Here is a 13,495-nt window from a genome sequence, read left to right as displayed (position 1 = left end):
GCCATTTTTTAAGAATCGCTGAAATTCCCCAATTTTTCGTGTGTATTCTCTCATAGATCTGGCGTCCAGAGCACCCAAAATAATTTTCTTAAAAAAATTATGAGAACCTCAATAATGAGTTGGGGAATCTTCACGTATACTCACACCTTTTTTAACGCTCATTTCTGCATTTACAAGCCCTTTTTAAGAATTTCCCAAATTTCACAATTTTCGTGTGTATTAACCCATGGATCTGGCGCCCAGACCACCTAAAATTGTTTTCTCAAAAAAATTTATGAAGACCTCCGTAATGAGTTGGGAACCTTCACGTATATTCACACCATTTCTTAACGCCCATTTTCGCAGTTACAAGTTCTTTTTTATGAATCACCCAAATTTCCAAATTTTTTATGTGTACCCATGGATGTGGCACCCTGAGCACCCAAAATTGTTTTTTTCAAAAAACTTTATGAGAAGTTCCATAATTAGTTGGGAACCTTCATTTATACTCACACCATTTTTTAACGCCAATTTCTGCATTTACATGTCCTTTTATACGAATCACCCAAATTTTCCGATTTGTTTGTGTGTATTAGCCTATGCATCTGGCTCCTAGAGCACCCTAATTTTTTTTCTCAAAAAACATTATGAGTACCTCCGTAATGAGTTGAGGAACCTTTATGTATACTCACACTAATTTTTTAACGCCCATTTCCATATTTACAAGCCTTTTTTAATTAATCACCTAAATTTTCTAATTTTTCATGTGCAATGCCCATGAATCTGGCAGCCGGTGCACCCAAAAAATATTTCTCAAAAAACTTAATGACGACTTCCATAAAGAGTTGGAGAACCTTCACGTATACTCATACAATTTTTAACACATATTTCCGCATGTACAAGCCCTTTTTTGAGAATCACCCAAATTCCTCAATTGTTCATGTGTTATATCCCATGGATCTGGCGTCTAGAGCACCCAAAAAAAGTTCTCAAAAAACTTTATGAGGACCTCCTTAATGAGTTAGGGAACCTTCACGTATACTCACATCTCTTTTTAACGCCCATTTCCACATTTACAAGCCTTTTTTTTAAGAATCACCCAAATTTCCCTATTTTTCATGTGTATTAGCCCATGGATCTGGCGCCTGGAGCGCCCAAAATTATTTTCTCAAAAAACTTTATGATGACCTCGGTAATGAGTTAGGTAACCTTCACGTATACTCACACCATTTTTTAACGCTCATTTCCGCATTTACAAGTCCATATTTAAGAATCGCACAAATTCCTAGATTTTTCATGTGTATTAGCCCATGGATCTTGTGCCTGGAGCGCCCAAAATATTTTTTCAAAAAACTTTATGAGTATCTCCGTAATAAGTTGGGGAACCTTTACGTATTCTCACACAATTTTTTAATGCCCATTACCGCATTTACAAACCCTTTTTTAAAATCGCCCAAACTCTCCAATTTTTCATATGTATTAGCCCATTGATCTGGCGCAAAGAGCACGCAAAATATTTTCTCAAAAATCTTTATGAAGACCTTCATAATGAGTTGGGGAGATTTCACGTATAATCACACTATTTTTCTAACGCCACTTCTGTATTTCCAAGCCCATTTTTAAGAATCTCCCAAATTCCCCGATTTTTCATGTGTATTAGCCTATGGATCTGGCGCCAACTCTTGTTCTGGGTGTCACTTTTCGTCCTAGATTCCTTTTCTTTCATGATTTCAACTCTTCTATTAGGAACCGCGCAAAATAGCTAATCATGTATATTGGTATGCAATCATCATCGCAATCCTTAAACTTACATTAAAAGATGGATAATTTGTAGTAATTGGGCCTATAAATATGCCCAAGATCATGGGGCCGACTCTTCCCAGCAGCCTTCGGTCTTATTTAATCACACCTAATCACATTAGACCCGATCCCTATTTTGATATAGCTCTTTCTCGAATGTTTTATACTCCTATTAATTTTTTTTAGTATTGTTTTAGTTCTATTTTCTTTTCCTTCTATTTCTGGATTTTGTTTTTTGTATTTTGGTTGAAGGTTAATGGTCAATACAATTGGCATACAAAATTGGGATTGGTTAAAGTAACAAGGAAAAACAGATGAGAATAAGTAGGAAACTTATTAGTACTAAATTCTTAATATTTAGTAATTATTAGTTTGAATTTAGTTTATTCAAACTCATGTTATTTTAATATAATAAATAATTTATGGAAGAAAACATCTTCCATATTTAGATAACTCTTTTTTGGAGGAAAATGATTTGTACTTCTATAAATTGAGAATCATTCTTTTCGATAATAAAATAGTAGGATCAACAAATTTAGTCCTCAAACGAAGTCTTATTTAGGCCTTTAGGGGGAGATTATTCTCCAATTGATTTTTATTTTTTAAAACTTTTTATATCACTTTCTGACCAGATTGGGTCTCATAATCCTGTAGAATTGATACTATTTTCTTTAAAGAATATGCATTAGGTTATGTAAAGATAATAATATCATCTGAATAAGCAAAAGATGATTTAGATTATAACTCCATTTTGGTAAGTGATAGCCTACATATTGATCATCATCAGCATTTGGTTTATAATTTAGAAACTCACATAGCTAATACATGTATAAGCTACGAGAAAAAGTATGTATTATTTTATGCATGGTAAAATGTGAAGTAACTAATACATAAATAATTAACCTCTAAATAAAATAATACATTATTTTCTTCATAACTCTAATCAACAACCCAACAACCCCTAAAGGATCCCTAGCTTGACTTGTTTGGGATTTTTTCCTTGTAGTTGTCGTCGAGCCCGACCTCTTGCTTCTTGAGCATCATATTCTAAAGGAACGATAATGAATGTTTCAAGCGCCACACTATTTTTAGTAAGGTAAGTTGTAAGTACCCTGTCAGCAAAACCACCAAGGTAACCACTATATTTAACTTCTTTGAGATGTTGATGGGGACACTTTTTTGTTATAATTCTATTTTTGGAGAATATCGTTTCATGCCATGCAAGCTGAAATGGAAAAAAGGCAAGTAAAATATAACTCGTATAAAGCCAAGGAAAACAATTTTTCTAACATAATTGCAATTGAATTTAATTTACATATACCAATAGTGAAAAGAATTTCTTATTCCATAGATATACATGTGACTATGATAAAAAAAAAAAAAAGGAATGACAATTTTATTTTTTTGGTTGAAGATTAAGTCTATACAATCGGCATACAAAATTGGCATTGGTTAAAATAACAAGAAAAAACAGATTTAACGTGAGAATAAAGTAGGAAACTTATTAGTACTAAATTCTTAATATTTAGTAATTATTAGTTTGGATTTAGTTTATTCAAATCCATGTTATTTTAATATAATAAATAATTTATGGAAGAAAATTTTTTCCATATTCAGTTAACTCTTTTTTTTTGGAGGAAAATGTTTTGTACTTCCATAAATTGGATATCATTCTTTTCTACAATAAAATAATAGGATTAATATTTTTTTTTAATTTTTTAATTTTTTATATCATTTCTCAAACTTCTGGTTGATTTTTATGGAAATCTTAAACCTTCAAAGGCAACTTTTGATAAACAGGTGATAGGGCAGAAACAAACATGTGTATTTGTTGAATAAGTTTATGTACATTAAATAAAATTTATTTACTCCTATTTCACTTTATATGATACTATGTCCTTATTTCCTGTTTAGAAAAAGAAAAATACTAATTAAAATTTTAAAATAATTTAACTTGAATTTACAATTATATATACCTTTAATGACAAATTCTTATAGTTAAACAAATGTAATGATATGTTTAAGCCAGCCATCCGACCTATATATAATTAAACTTCAGAAGTTGTTATTTTAATACTATAACTAATCAAATTATGTCATATATATTAAAATTGAAAATGTATTTATGAAAAATAACCTAAGAATAGAGTTAAAGAATAAACTCATATGTACCTCAATATGCAGTTTTTGCAAATATGGAGATGCTTCTATTGGTGGAGTAATACCAAGTAGGGATTCATCCGTCACGCCTACGACTTTCAACACAAGCACTTTGAGATTATTGAACTTTGGCAAAGTATGATCAAGAAAACAATGATTCTGAAACAATCAAACAAATTAAAAATAGGAAAATTGTATATAATAGCAAACTATTAATTCAAATTAAATGTTATAAACATAGTTTGATTTAATTGTACCCCATAGCAAACTGTTGCTATTTTGCCTCTTTCCTGGTGAATCTCGCTTGCGACTCTCGTTCTCTCCCTCGCCTCTCTCGCTTTTATACAAACACAAATGTATAAAATGTGTTTGAGTTTGTATAAAGCGAGAGAAAATTGTATATATACATATATTTTCGTTCCCCTCTCCCAGATCTCGCTTGCCAGTTTCTCCCTCACCTCTCTCGCTTATACAAACATAAATGTATAAATTGCGTTTCTGTTAGTATAAAGCGAGAGAAAATTGTATATACACATGCAAATACATATATCTTCGTCCCATACACTTATAATTATACAATACAAATATTCTCCTGCCCAGTTCTCTTTTGCCTTTCTCTCTTTCTTGCTTTATACAAACACATATTATACAATTGATCTTTTGTATATGTATACCGAAACAGAAACAGATTATATACAACTGCTTTCTTTTGTATATGTATAGGAAAATATACATATTTATGTTTGCTATGGAGCGCAATTATACAAACTATAACTATAACATACAAATATAATTTGTGTTCGCTATATATGAAAGTTGTTCGTAAAATCAAGCTTTATTTATTAATTATATATTCTAGCTCTATGGAATACATTAATATATAATTGCTTACCATTGAGGTATGAACAAATTCAAGTGAAAGTGTCGTCAGTAGAGTGAAATAGGTTGTAAACGTATGAACAAGTTCACAGATCAATCCTCTACTCATCTTGAAATCAATAGTAAGAACTGAAGTAATATTCTCGAGAAGCAAATTTGATTTCCATCCTATGTATTTAAAAGAGACATGCTTGACGTTATGGATCTTGATGAAATCCAAACCAATGCAATGACATAGTTCCAAATCTTTCAAGTTGAAGCATGAATAGATAGTTTCTCAAGGAGGAGACAATTGAAGATGAAAAAGTTGACCACCCGATTGTCAACATCAACGTTGTTGAAAGCCAGAACTTTGAGACTAACAAATGGCAATAACTTTTATCTAAAACTTGAGATGAGCTTAAACGGAAAGGTATACGCCTATGCTCGTTTTTACTGAGTGACAAGTCTAGTTGAAGGATTTCAACCTTTTTTTTTTATACTGTTATATTCTAGGTGTTTTGATGATCCTCACAAATTCAGGGACCTGGTCCTTGGAAGAGTACCTCCGTCCAAACTCAAAGTGGTGCATAGCTGTAAAGCTATCTTTACAGTTGTCTTGTCAGGTTGGTTGGTGAGATGTGCAGTGTACTTCACCAGTAGAAAGGGCGGATGGAGTTGTTTTTTAAAGTGGTTAAAACCCGTGTTGGTAACTAATATATACAACAGTAAACAAACAACATTATCCATTCAAGAAGAGAGAAAGCCAGCAAGCCTTTTCAATAGTTCACAAAGAAGTTTGCAAGGGACCTGGTCCCTGCAAGACTGCAATATGAAAAGGTGACAAGACAGTCCGTCAGAAAAAGCTGCTGGTAGGTGCACAATTTTTCACACCAGCAGGCTCTCAGCCAATAGGATTGTTTCAATGAGTTTGTGTTCATTTTAATATAATTTCTCAACACAAAACACAAACTCAAGATTTTGGCAAACAAAAACACACAAGCTTAAAAAGAAAAAAGCCATCTTCAAGATAGAACAATACTCATACTCAACAAAAGGATCTGATAAAGTGCTGAAGCATCTTTGTTGAGTTTGAGTTTTGTGGCTATTATTTTATAAGTTTTTGCAACTTGAAAATTCTCAACAACTCTTGCAAAGGCTAACAAAAGGTGAAGAATCATCCTCAAGAGCAACAAAGACTTGATAGAGCTGAAGTTGTCTTAGGATTATATCTTCTGTACTTTCATTGTAAATCTGTTCCTAATCTATAAAGGATTCAGATCTTGTGTTTGTTGTAAAAGTCTAAATCAATTGAGTTTTACTGATTTAGTGGGCAACATTGTTTGTTGCTTAGTCAAATTCTAAGTCATCCGGAGCGTGGTGGCTTAGTGGGCAACCTGCGTGTTGCTTAGTCAAATCCTAAGTTGTCTAGTGGTGATAGCTTAGTGGGCAGTGTAGTATCTGCTTAGGCTCATTAAGTAATAGAGTTATTACTTAGTTGTGAGATTAATAACTTCTTCTCACGTTGGCTGTAACTGGGTTTCACTTTTGCTTGAAGAGATTAGTGGAAACAGTTGAAAATCCTGTGAGATAGGTCGTGGTTTTACTCCCTTGAGCAAGGAGGTTTCCACGTAAACTGCATGTGTTGTGTTCTTGTTATTGTTTACTCTTCATTATTGTTCTTGCTGTGTGTGTCAAGGGACCAGGTCCATTGACTGACAGTGGACGCACACATTCTATCAGCTACTACAAAGTTGAGACATTTATCGATTACACGCTTAAAATGCTTATGAAAAGGAAACGAGAGAGTGAATTCTTCTAAGTGACCACCCTTGTGGAAATCCAAAACATTGTTAATCAAATTGATATGCTTCATCCCTTCCTTTCGGCATAGCCTTGGATAATAAAACATCTTCCATGTAATAAACTGTGAAACATCGAATTTGAGACGTGTGACATGCATCCAGAGATAGTGCCATTGAATTGCAAGGGAACTTGTTAGGACTGCTTCTCTAATTGTCATTTGAGACAGAATTGATACAATTACTTCATCTGGCAATTGGCTAAGCCTATCCTCCATTGATACCAAAGTACTGCAACTATTGTTTTGTTGTCTTCTACTACGTATACAAAGCATTCTTCTAAAGAGAATAATCAACAAAACAGAGAAAATAAAAGAACAACCCATGAAAACTACATCCATTTTGCAATAGTAAATAAATGGCACTTTCTTTTATGCCCAATTATAGAGCTTTGAGTTGTAAATGGATTTGGTTTTTATTATTACTTTTCTAATTCTGACACCGTTTAAATGAGAAGTCATTTTTGGATATGGTTTTATAAAATTTCCTATGTTTCTTATATAGTTTATTCTCTCACCATTGAATGTTTTTGGTAGAGATATAATGAATAATATTTGATTATTAAAAAATAATGACTTTATGTATAATGAATTATTTTTTTACAATGAATGATTGAATTCTTGAAATTATTTTACAATGAATGCTTGAACAAAAAAATATATTACAATGAATTATACACATTCATTGTACTTATATATAATGAATTTATTATTTTTATAGGAATTCAATAAATATGATACAATGATTTTAATGTAATCAAAATTAATCTTCATTATTAAATTTTAAAACACTCTTTAAATTAAATTAATTTATTAATTAAATAATATCTCTACAAAATAATAGTATTTCAACTGTGCCCGCGAATGGGACTATATGTGAGAGACATGAAAAGAGAATTTTACAGTGTGAAAACATTTATCTTGAACATTTTACTGTACATCTTTTTATTCTATATATTAGATGAAGAAAAGTTTTCACTTACCATAAGAGATGTTCGGTTGCTTATAATGTATATTCATACTTGTTTACTGAGACTCAGGGCTATTCAAAATAAAATTACAACCGATTATTCGAATCGAAAAAAAGTGATTGGTTCATTCATAATTAGTTATAGGTTTAACGGTTTTGACTTTTTTTTATTATTGGGTTATCGGTTTTTAACAGTTTGAAATTTTTACTATTGATATATAAAGTCCTTGACTTAGAATTTGGTTTCATATTTTTATTTCTAGCAATCACAAACTTTCGACTATCCTACAATGTGTTAGTATGTTGCATTTGAGCAAGATACAATCTATCAACTCATGTGCATGGTTTATTTGGTTTGTCACCATGTTTCTAAGTGATTCTCAATCATTTATTTTTTGTGTCAAATCTTCACCGATAAACTGATAACCGATAAGTCAATATCTTAATGGTTTCTAACGTTTTAACATGTCTACAAATCGATAACTGATAAGTCGGACCAATAAACTTCAAAACCGAACTGACAAATTTAAAAAAAGCTCATCTGCCAAAGAGCACAAACATTTGTGTAGCTATGGTCAATAAACAATCTTAAACATTTAAATGAGCTAGTGATAATTTTTGTTTAAAATAAGATGATATTCAAGACAAACATGACATATTTCTACACTGAAGCTAAATGCAGACAAAACTGAAGATGAAAATAGAAAAGCAGCCACAAATCAACATCACGCGTAAAAATTCATTATCTGGTAGGAGTTACGCGTAAGAAGATTGTTTCATATTGGACAGAAACAAAAGAACCATCAGTTTCAGGATGCACAAAGGCTATATACAAAAGAAATACAAAATCAACAGGTTCATGAGGAAGACATGGCGGCAGATTTACAGACGGGACAACTATTTTTGTGCATCAGCCACTGTGTTATGCAGTCGATATCATACAAGTGTCCACAACCCAGCTTGCCCATTTCTTCCTGTATTTTGGAAAACCAGAAAAGATAGTTTTAATTGTTAGAGCAATCAACTTTTCTATAAAACAATGTTTTGAGACTAACGAACACAAATATATCACAAACCTGACAAATGCTACACTTTTTTTCCATTTCTGTGCCTAAATGAGATAAAAGAGAAGGGCTTAGTTCTCCTAACACATTGAGTTATCTCGTCTTCTTTCAGTCCTGTACTCACATATCCAATTCCATCCCCGGTTCCACCAATTCCTGTTAGCAAAGGGTACTTATCGTTAGCAAAAAGATAGAGTCACAAAGACGGATCGGAGAGATCCAAGGAAATGTCTTGCCTCATTATCCACATTAAGCCTCAAGCTTCGGTATCGATCAGGACAATCTGTTCTTCCTCCCGTTAAACTAAATTGAATAGTGACTGAAAACTCCTCTAATATTACTAAATTGAAAGGTTTATATAAGGTGAGTAACTGATAAAATTCACAAACTACATGATGCAATAACCATAGGATTCGGTATCAATCAGGACAAGCTGCATGCTGTCAATAACAAACATGCTTAAGGCTTTGTCAAAATCCACTATTGCTTTAGCAGCATTAGTCTGGTCAGTGACTTTCATTGCAATTAAGTTGTCACTCTGAACTCTCAAGCTAGGGTACGTCAACTTACGATGGCAGGGTAAGTTTCTACAGCTTCTCTATCAAGTCTACTCACGTTATTCTCCGAAAAGAACACTACGATGGCAGGGTAAAATTTAACAGGAACATATCTTGGTATTGAAGCTACCAAACCAACAAGAATTTAACCTAGATTTACTTTGTTAGATTATTGCCTGTGTTGTATATAAGTGTGAAGGAGTAGAAGGCATTCGTATCAACACAATTGAAAACATTACTCACAAAATAATGAGGGCCACCACAAATTAGCAGTTTCGAGTTTGCTATGGAAGCTTACCGAAGACCCAATAATTATCCGAAAAATCTCTCAACACCAAACTGAATATGCAAAATCTCAAAAAGAGAAATCTAAGCCTCTTTACCGAACAGCTTTGGTTCGGTTGTTTTCCAGTAATAATATGGGCAAAACTGTACACAAATGGCAAACAACATTTCTTACTAAATAAGATGCAAATCATAAACTATAAATACACACTCACAAGACCACCAGATAGGCTAGATATTCAAGCACATGAGAAAACATAATTTCACTTCACTTTACTAACACATATACATTCACAACATCTATGCATTCAACTGCAGATACTCCCAAGATACAATATACTCCAAAGCCACAAGTCATAAATAGTCCCTATATATGAATTCAATCTTACATTCTTGCTCCATTTGAACCTGTTTCATTCGATGAATGATACATAACAATTTACTATATATAGTCCCTCTGATCCTATTTATTTGAAGAGGTTCGATATCGAATATCAAATCAAGTTTAGATATCAATTAGAGAATAGATAATTTAATCATTTCTAACGGCATAAAAAACTATTACTGTACTAGTCACAATCCAAAAATTTCAAAAAGATATTAAAAGAATCATAGTAAAAAGAACATTACCTCCATGGGCGTAATCTTGCCAATATCAACTCTCCCTTTAGCAGAAAGGGGTTTTCTTGAAACAACAAAATCATCAAAAGAAGCAGCCATACATGAGTGTCTTGTTTTTCTTCCTTTTCTGCAACAACTATTGTGGGTGGAAAAAGTTGAATCTCCATCAACAAATTTAAGGGTCTTGATTCTCAGCTTCTGCTTCTTTTTCTTGGATTGCCAATCAGCAATTGGTGCAGGGACAGAGACTTGTGAAGTTGCCCTAAATGGTGTGAAATTCTTCTTCTTTTTAGCGATGGGTGTTGTTGGGCTTTCATGGGTAGAAGAAATGGTGGAGTTTTTGGGGCAAGTTTCTGAGATGGGTTTCTGTTGATTTTTTCTTCTGGGTTCTTTGTTTCTTGCTTGATTTCTGGGTATATTGATTCTTGCTTGATTTCTCGGTATTGTGAAGCTTCTTCCAGGCATGATTATTGATTGTGCACTAGTACAGAAAAATGGTGACATGAGAGAAATAGTTATTTGACGAGAGAAAGAAAAATGTCTGTTGTATACTGTTAAACCCAACTCACTGAGCTTGGATTGATCCTCTCTAATGGTGAACGATGCCATTGATGACTAACACAAAAGGAAAGAAGAAGAACTGCTTTTGTATTTTATAAACTGAGAGAATCAAAACAATGAAACAATACAAGCTATCTACTTATATAAGCAAGGGAGAAAGTTCCTAGAATAACTAACTATTGCTACAGCTGGCACTTAATAAAATAAACGTCTAACTAACTCTAATTCATAACTGAAATATGAATAACTATCTCGACCATATATGACTGCAGCGGTAAGAAATCTCCATATATTTTATTTCGATTGTTACTTATTTTCTATTATATGGTATTGTTTAAATTCATTGCATTGTTACTTTAATATTCTCTTCTCATTTTATTTTTATTTATTACTTATTTAATACTAGTAATTATTCTTCATCTTCTACTCTATATTTTCATGAAACTTTACCCCCTATCCTACTTTTCTTGTAAATTTATCATTCAACTTAAGAATGTGTGACATTATAAAACGACAGAGAACGATAAAATCTTTCTAAATACGGTATTCACTAACACAATCTCATTTAGTAAATAATTTTAATTAGTATACACTTATGTAGGACAACTTATACATGATACATTAAGTATATCTTGATGTCTCGAATAAATAGATTACGTCAATAACTTTTATTTATTAATCATAATTATCAATTCATGTATTGGCACAATTTCACATGTATAAAGTTTTAAGAATTTTTCAATCATTTCACAAAAAGTTGATAATTACATCATTCACATAATCAAGATAAATTGCATACAATCTTGTGCTACAATCGTACCGATGACATGTCAAATTTTCATCTTAGATTGTGAATAAAAAACTTAATACTTATAAAATTTGATGATTTAATGTTCTGGGTATAAGCTAAAATCCTAGTCACTAAATCATCTACTATATAAGTAAATAGACACCCTAAATGAATATATGATATATTAAAACTGAATAAATAATTATTCTATAATAAATAATAGGGAAAATTATGCATTATAGCAAACTATTAATTCAAAATAAATGTTATAGCTACAATTTCATTTAATCCTAATTCGTAGCAAACACATTGTCATTCTCACCTCTCTCCCCCCGAATCTCGTCTGCCACACTCAATTCTCTCGATCGCCTCTCTCACTTTTATACAAACACAAATGTATAAATTGTGTTTGTATAAATTGAGAGAGACTGTATATACAAATATAAATACATATTTCTCCATCCTATATACTTATAATTATACTAATACAAATCTTCCCCTACCCAGTTCTCTTTTGTCTTTTTCTCTCGCTTTATACAAATACAAATTATACAAATACAATGTACAAGTTGTGTTTGTATAAAGCAGAAGATATTTAATATACACATACAAATGTTTTAACTCGATTTAATTGTATACAAATTCAAATTTTATGCAGATATACAAACACAATCGTTGATATATATACATAGTGGTTACATATATACAATTATCTAACCGGTTACATATACAATTCACCTCTCTCCACTCTCTATCCTCTCTCGCTCACTTCTCTCCTCTCTCTTCTAATCTCGGTCGCCACTCTAGTCTAACACTAAGAACATATATAAACGCAATCTTTATAGACACAAACGACCGTTTATACAAATCGATGTGATTTATACAAATCGATGTGATTTATACAAATCACGCTAATATAATTTTTATGTTTACTATCCTAAAATTTAATCTAAATAATATATCTAAACATATAGTTAATAGTATATATCTCAACAATCTCTCATTTAAACTTTTAACCATCAAAATTATCATAATGATCGGTGAATTTCTCTAATTCTATTTGATCTTTTATTTTAATTAGAACTTCTTAGATAGGAAAAGTAGTTCTTTTTCTTTTTCATTAAAAGTTGAGCTTAGTAGTATTGTCATCAATGGTTTTGACGTCAACTTCACAATTTCCGATATTTTACTTGATCCCTTTATAAAGTGAAAAGAGACCCAGAGACTTTACAAATACAGTTTGTTCTTTTCTAAAATAAATAAATAAATATTTCCCTAATTCATGTTAACTGAATTTGTGAGGCAATATATATTTATTAAGAAGAATATTTTAAGGGTGTGTTTGGTATGAAGGAAAATATTTTCCATGAAAAATATTTTCCTGGAAAATAAATAGATTTTTGACTTATTTTCTCATGTTTGGTTGGTGAGTAGAAAATATTTTCCGAAAAATATTTTTAGTGTTTGATTTATGAATGAAAAATGCTAGTAGGGGTGGGTGGGTGAGTGGGGGGTTGAGGGTAGGGGTGAAAAAAATGAAATTTTGAAGTTGAAAATATTTTTTAAAAACAAACTCAATTTTTTTTGGGGGTGGGGGGGTGGGGGGGGGGGGAGGGAGATTGGGGTGAAAAATTAAAATTTTGAAGTTGAAAATATTTTTTAAAAACAAACTTAAATTTTTCTTTGGGGGTGGGGGGGGGGGGGGGATGGCGGGGGGAGGGTCGAGGGTAGGGGTGAAAAAATAAAAATTTGAAGTAGAAAATATTTTTTTAAAACCAAACTTAAGAAAATTTTTTTGAAGGGGGTGAGGGGGTTGGTAGGGGACTGATGGGGGGTGGAGGGTAAAAAAATAAAATTAGAAATATCCTTTAAAAATAATTTTTAATTTTTTTTTGAGGGGTGGTGGTGGTAGGGGCTGGGGGTAGAGGTGAGGGTGGGGTAAACAAATTGAAGTTGAAAACATTTTTTAAAAACAAGCTTTAAATTTTA

The 13,495-nt window shown here is 32.0% G+C and overlaps 1 protein-coding gene and 1 pseudogene across 1 annotated transcript; both read right to left on the bottom strand.

Moving 5' to 3' along the window:
* Window positions 1–6,460: 6,460 nt before the first annotated feature.
* LOC125830316 (F-box/FBD/LRR-repeat protein At1g16930-like) lies at window positions 6,461–6,877 on the bottom strand. The gene has a single exon (XM_049509517.1). The coding sequence runs from the start codon at window positions 6,875–6,877 to the stop codon at window positions 6,461–6,463; it is 417 nt and encodes a 138-aa protein (XP_049365474.1).
* Window positions 6,878–8,485: 1,608 nt separating this feature from the next.
* On the bottom strand, window positions 8,486–10,764 carry LOC125830315 (uncharacterized; annotated as a pseudogene).
* Between the last annotated feature and the right edge of the window lie 2,731 nt (window positions 10,765–13,495).

Source organism: Solanum verrucosum, unplaced genomic scaffold (genome assembly GCF_900185275.1).
Source record: "Solanum verrucosum unplaced genomic scaffold, falcon-dt-bn FXZP01000228.1, whole genome shotgun sequence".
Classification (NCBI taxonomy): Eukaryota; Viridiplantae; Streptophyta; class Magnoliopsida; order Solanales; family Solanaceae; genus Solanum; species Solanum verrucosum.
This window is presented reverse-complemented; position numbering and strand designations above follow the sequence as displayed.

What these genes read in the sequence shown, in the direction of transcription:
- LOC125830316 (XM_049509517.1), bottom strand. Translation starts at nt 6,877, where the DNA reads ATGGAGGATAGGCTTAGCCAATTGCCAGATGAAGTAATTGTATCAATT.